The following is a 6,516-nucleotide window of genomic DNA, read 5'->3' as shown; positions in this document are numbered from 1 at the left end:
GCTGCTTCATGCTAGAATGATAAAGGTGAGTGGCTGTGACAGAGACCATATGGCCCGCACATTTGGCCACCGCTGCTCGCCTTCCAGCCCTTCCCCATGGCCCTCCTTGCATCCATATGTCGTAACCGAGCTGTGTGTCAGCCACTGGCGTTACCTGCATGTTCACCTGCTGTCACCAGCCTCACGTTCCCGGCCTTGCAAGACCTGCCTCGTAAAGACGGCTCGAGTCCCATCATCCTCCAGCACTGCAGTGGGAGGGGGTGTTTGACACCTCTCCAGCCCCGGCTCCTCCTGCAGCACTGCCCTATCCACCCCCAGGCCCAGTCATACCAGTGCACTCTGGTGTGCACAGCAAGAATGCAGGGAACCCCGGGCTTTCTTTCATTAGCTGTCCCAGAAGCAAGGCAGCCCAGTCCTTCACATTTCATCCAGCAAGACCTGAACACATCCCCTAACCCCCAGCCATGCCAGCAGGTCTACAAACTGGACCCACTACGCCCTGCCCTGGGCCAGAGTGCTCCAGGAAGTGCCTGCAAACATGCATGGAACCATCCCCTTCAGGAGGTAACCATCAAAAGAGCTGAACATACAGCACAGAGTACCTTCTCCAAGAGTCTGGTGCAACGATCAGGCCAGAAGTGAATGCCTGTGCCTGGGTTCTGTGGTCTGAGCCATTGGCTCATATGGGTCCCTCATTCTGTGGTCCCCCTGGCCAGGGTGGGGGAAATGCACCAGGCCTGAATGAACAGCCTCCCTCCAGGCTTCTTGTGTGTAAAGGAAAAAATAATAATAAATGTCTCTCCTGTTTAAGTGTCTGATATTTTAGGTTTTCTGTTCTAAGAAGCCAAAACTATATCAAGTCCAAACTCCACTGTTACAGACAGGGAGAGTGAAGCCTGGCAAGACAAAAGGACTGCCCAAGGTCAGCCACTACGAGGTCAACCTTGCAGTGCCTTGCTTTGTATGGTTGTGATTTCTTGTGCACACAATCTTTGCATGTATGTTTTTGCTCTTGTGCCTCCCTCGGGTGGGGAGCAGATGCTTACTCTTCCACCCAGATAGCTTCAGGATGTTCTTTGCAAGCAAGGCAATAATCAACACTTTACAACCACTTTCTTGCCAAAAGTCATTCAAATAACAGCCAGTGTTATTTGGCATTCAGTGTACTCAGGACATCCAGGAACCCCAGAGGACAGTCTACTGAGCCTAAGAGAATGGCCAGCCAAGCCCAGGACCACTGAGTACAGGAGAACAGCAGAGTGATTGCCATGCCACACGGGCACAGCCACAGAAGGCCCCATGGAGTCAGCTCCATGCCCACCCAGACTACCCTGCCCGAAGCAGCACCTTGGGAAACATGCGGAAGATCTCCTGGTTGATGTGGTAGATGCCGCTAGTATCCACCTCATACTTGAGCTTCGTCCCCAGGGGCGTGTTCTTCTGGGTGGTGAAGAGGAAGGAGGGGGCATTGCAGCACCTAGACAGAGTGGACCTGCCGGGCAGAAGACGGACAGGAAGAGAACAGTGACACGGGGCAGAGAACAGAGGGGTCTCAGAACTGAGGCCCTTTGGGGAGGCCGGGGAGCACCATCCTTTCCTACCCACCCCTTCTCACCCCTGTTCATGTGTCCCCTTTCTTCAGAACCCCTCCCAATGCCCCAGCCTTTCAGGGTCCAGCCAGGTCTCCCTCCGTAAGCTCCCGGCTGCCCTGTACCCACTGGCCTCCAAAGTCCCAGAGCACAGACTGGGTACCACTTCCTTTATCCTCTGTCAACTCCCTCTTCACTTGAATGAAAGTCCCTGGGTGGCCAGGACCCTGCCTGTCAGGATTCTGCATAATGTCAGACATATGGGTGTCAACAAGCAGGTCCTGCCAACCCTGGGCGAAGCATTCCCACGTCAGCTTTCACAAGAGCCACCAAGGCTTCTACTACTTCCCAGAAACACTTCCTTACCCAGCTCTAAGGGAAAACCCAGGGATGGGAGCTCTTCCTTGGTTCTTGTCCCCCATAATTAACTCTAGGCGAGGCTAACCCTACCTGATGGTCAAAAAGCAACACACACACGGTCAACAGAAATGAGCCATTTCAGTGACTTAGAAACTGTCTCAGGAATAGGGAGGGGTCAGAAATTGGATGGTGGGTTGATACTGGGTGACTTCTTGCAGAAAGTGGAACCTGGCTTTCAAAAGGTTTTGGGAGTTCATGATTTAAAAAAAAAAAAAATCCCTCTGGTTTTCACTGACAAAGACACTCAAACATGAGCTACAGAAGGGGTTAAAGCTCAGACAACGCAAGCAGGCTTAAAAAATAGCCTCCGAGGGAGCGTGGGGCTAATGAGGCAGGCTTGGGAGCCAGCCAGGCTGGAGAAGCCTGGTTTTCTCTTCTCTGCAGCTGGTGTTCCGCCTGGCACTGCATTCTCCCAAATGTGCCTGCAAGGCTTGGTGATGGGGTCAGATCCTAGACACGGCCTGCTCCTCTATTCTCGGGACCCGAGTCCCACCCTGGGTACAGAGGGGCTGGATTTGACAAAGGATGCCAACTGTCCCTGTCTCACTTTGGGGGCTATGAGAGCATGCAGATCCACTTTCTCCAAAAACAGCAGCAGTGGGCCATGATACACTTCCTCCCCACAACACTGGCTCTGGGCACAGTTATACCCAGCCTCCTGGTGGCCCTCGGCGGAATGGAACACCGTCTCCATGGAGCCCGGATGTTGACTACTAACCAAAGGTGAGGACAAGCTTTCTGTAAAGTCCATGCTGAAGGTCTGGGATGGAAACCTGAGTGCCAACCTGGCATCGAGAGGCTTGGCTTCTAGTTTCTGCTCTGCCTTCACCAGCTGTGGGGCTCGGGGTAGGTCTGCTCCCCTCTCTGGGCCTCGGTTTCCTCATCTGTAGGATGCAGGGCTGACTCTTCTGACCCCCTGTAATCCTGTGACTCCAAGCTTCCAAAGCCCAAGAAGGGTATACACAATATTTTTTGTGACTGTCTCTCTTGCAGAGACTTCACAGGGGAGCTCAATTGGCTGCTGGCCATAGGGAGTAATCTTTCCTGGGGAGGGTTGTGACTGAGGCTTTCCAGAGAGAAGGCCAGAGGCCTGGTGAGGCAGGAGCCAGCAGTCAGCATTTCAAAGCAGCATCTGGCTGGTCCATCTTGTCAGCCCACTGGTAAGAATCCCAATGAGGGAGACTGACTCATATTAACCAAGCTCACGAGTGACTGATATATAAACCAGGATGCAAGTGTGTCCATTTGCAAGCAGTAGGGGAGGGGAGGGCCTCTGTTACAGGATTCCTTTCCTAGAACTGGAATGCTCACACCTGTGTTCCAGCACATTCCCCCACCCCGCCCCACTGCACCAGGTTCTTACACCTCAGTTTAGAATCTCACGATCAGTGAGGTTGTAATGAGAGCAAAGGGGGAAGACCACCTGGCCTCGAAGCTTTTCCCATTTAGAGCATGGCAAGACCTGATGTCACTTCTCTCTCCCACACCTGGAACCACACCCCCATCGCCAGAAGGGGCTCAGCTCTCAGAGCCTCCCCCCACATGGTGCTGGCTAGTCCCTGCCAAAGGCTCCCACGGTATCCCAGTTTTCCTCTTGCCACGTCATCTCCCGTGGCTTCGTTATTTCCTTAGATGTGTGACTCCCACTGATGATGTTTCCGTGCCGCTCTCAGCCTGGACAACATCCTCTGGCATCTCAGGACCTCACTGACCCTGTCCATTGCTCACCAGTGTGCCCTCGGTGTGCCTGGGCCTCCCCATCACACACCACCTGCAATAAGGCTTCACCCTAAAGGTGCAACTGGGGTTGCATTGACATCACAGATCTTGGACCTGCTCCCTGCACTCCACATCTATGATTTGTGGGTCTCTGCAACGACTGTTGAGCCTCAGCTGGGCTTCTGCAGTCTCAGGGAGGCCTCTGGTTAGGGGCTGCTGGTACCTGCAGCACATTTCTAAAACATGCCACTTAATGCTGCCTTTAGACTTGGCCCAGAACTGCAACAAACTGAAAGAAATGACATACAGAAAATACAAAACACTCAGTGTTGTTTGCTTTTCACAGCTTCCCATGTAGGATTCCTTCATGCAGATGGCTCCTCAGCACATTCAAACTACGACCCGAGTTGCTGAAATCCAGTTTATACACACATTCCCAGGATCCTATCAATTCCATTCAATAAAGTCTTCTTGCACTAAAAGCATACCAGAAACCCCCAGAATTTTAGAGTGGAGCAGACCCTACAGCTCGCCACTAATCACAGAGATTGGACATCTATTAGCTTCTTAGCTCTCAAAGACAGGAGAACACTAAGATACAGCTCTTTTCTCCTGGGAGCTTACAATCTGTCAATTTCAGTTAGAGAGCAGCTCAAGAATAAGGTATAGCCGTGCTCCAATGGCTGGTCTAGGCTGTATGAGCCCAAGTGCTCTGAGAGGGAGAGTGCTGCTGAGTTTGAGCAGCTGCCCCATGGGCAGGATGGGGAGTGGAGTGAAGCCGTGGAAGATGCGTAAGGAGCCTTAATGCACAGGCCAGCTGGAGACCTCGCGCATCTCACCTCGTGGTCAGGGTCTGTACTGGAGACGACAGCACCAACCACGTGCCGGTGCTGCCAGGACTAAGGGCAGGAACACGGGGGACAGTGCCCCGCAAGATGCCAGCCTCAGCCTGTGTTCTGAGTCAGAACCTCCCCACTCCCAGGTTCCAAAGCCCAATCAGGGCTAGTGCCGGGGAAAATGCCCCTGGGGGCTGGCCTAGCAGGACGAGGGAGATCTGAAGAGGTGGCCAGGAGAACCACACGCGTGGAAGGGCTGGGGAGGACAGACGAGTCATAGATACTTGAACTGGTTGGCTTCAGAGATGTTCATCGCCCATTTGCACATCTGGAGGCTCTTCCACCTGTCGAACAGCTCCGACTGCTTCACCCTTGGGAGTAGAGGACAGAGAGTGCATGAAAGGGCCAGGCTGGACACAGTGTCACCATCCCCGAACACGCTCCCTTCCTGACCCCCCTTATGCCAAGTCCTGGGCTAGTCCTTCGTATTCACTGTATTTTCTAATTTGCAAAACCCTTGATTCTCTGGCATCTGGAGCCTGGTGAACTCCTGGAGATAGCAAACCACCCTCCAGCAAGCCTGCCTTCCATGCACACACCAACCAATCCAGAGTCCACACCCCCAACCACCTCCTTTATGAATGGAGCCGCTAGCCCCCTGCCCTCATCAGCCCAGAGCTAGGGATCAAACAACCAGGGGCAGTCCCTACGCACTGAGCTCATTGAAATCATGCAAACTAGCCAATCCTAAACCTTTTCATCCCACCTTGTCCATTCCTTCCCAAGAAAACCACAATAAAGGGTCTCACCCATGCTTTCCCCTTGCCCCTCCTGCCTCCTGACCAGTCCTGTGCTTCCCCATGCATCCCTGAGTGGCATGCCATGCCTCCTGTCTCTAGGGATCTGTGAGCACAAGAACATGCTCCTTCACGATAGTCCTGTGTGTCCATGTGTCTTACTACATGTAATCAAAATGAATCTGGGTACATTTCAAAACATCCTTCCTCAAATGCCTGCTACACAGGCCTGCATGATTCTCCAAGGAACATCTGTCTATAGAGGGTGTGAGACCACTTTCTCAAGGTCTGTAGATCACCCCACACTGTGCTCAGCACACAGTAGGGCTGACTGCAAGGGCACAATGCCCCTCTCTTTCTCTTTTCCCAAGGGCAGATCACAATTTCCAGTGACTGAGAGGAAGAGAGGAGAAAACCTTTGTCTGGACAACCTTCTGTTAAACTGAGCTGTCGTGATGATGCTCACTCACAGCCCCCTGCACTCCCCTTTGTGTAAAACCTATAACTTGTCATTACTTCTGCCTGACCATTCCCACTAAATAGTAAATACCGGGCCAGGGTATCAGGCCTGACTGTGTCTCCAGTGCTAAGGCTCATAGCAGATGAGCAGTAAATATTTGTTGAGTACATCAATAAGTTAATGAATGAATCAATAAGTCTGAGCTCAAATAAAATCTATAAATGTTATTAAATTCCTCAATGTGGCAGGATCTAGAGATACTGTGGTGAACAAAGCAACTCCCTGCCTACATAGACCTTACACATGGGAAGCAGATATGTGGGATACTACACCAAAAGCACAAACAATAAAAGCAAAAATAGACAAGTGGGACTCCATCAAACTAGAAAGCTCTGCACAGCAAAGGAAATAATCAACAGAGTAAAAAGACAACCTACTGAACGGGAGGAAATATTTGCAAACCACATATCTGATAAGGGGTTAATATCCAAAATACATAGGAACTCCTACAAAGCAATAGCAAAAAAACAAAGACCCGATTTTCAATTGGGCAAAGGACTTGAAAAGACATTTCTACAAAGAAGACATACTAATGGTCAATACCAATAATCATCATGGAAACGCATAGCAAAACCACAGTACAATATCACATCATGCTTATTAGAATGGCTATTATTAAAAAAAAAAAAGATGAT

At 51.3% G+C, this 6,516-nt stretch overlaps 1 protein-coding gene across 1 annotated transcript in view; it reads right to left on the bottom strand.

The window, feature by feature from the left end:
- The window catches only part of ST8SIA5 (ST8 alpha-N-acetyl-neuraminide alpha-2,8-sialyltransferase 5), a gene marked incomplete at its 5' end in the record, with an annotated part of 40,546 nt that overhangs the window by 8,597 nt on the left and 25,433 nt on the right, over nucleotides 1-6,516 (bottom strand). Inside the window, 2 exons of the mRNA XM_010842033.1 lie at nucleotides 1,348-1,492; nucleotides 4,849-4,935. Coding sequence (XP_010840335.1) covers nucleotides 1,348-1,492; nucleotides 4,849-4,935 — 232 coding nt within the window. The remainder of the gene's footprint in view (nucleotides 1-1,347; nucleotides 1,493-4,848; nucleotides 4,936-6,516) is intronic.

The sequence above is a fragment of the Bison bison genome, unplaced genomic scaffold, assembly GCF_000754665.1.
Source record: "Bison bison bison isolate TAMUID 2011002044 unplaced genomic scaffold, Bison_UMD1.0 scf7180017864170, whole genome shotgun sequence".
NCBI lineage: Eukaryota > Metazoa > Chordata > Mammalia > Artiodactyla > Bovidae > Bison > Bison bison.
The sequence above is the reverse complement of the archived record's forward strand: the minus strand, read 5'-3'. Positions and strand labels throughout refer to the sequence as shown.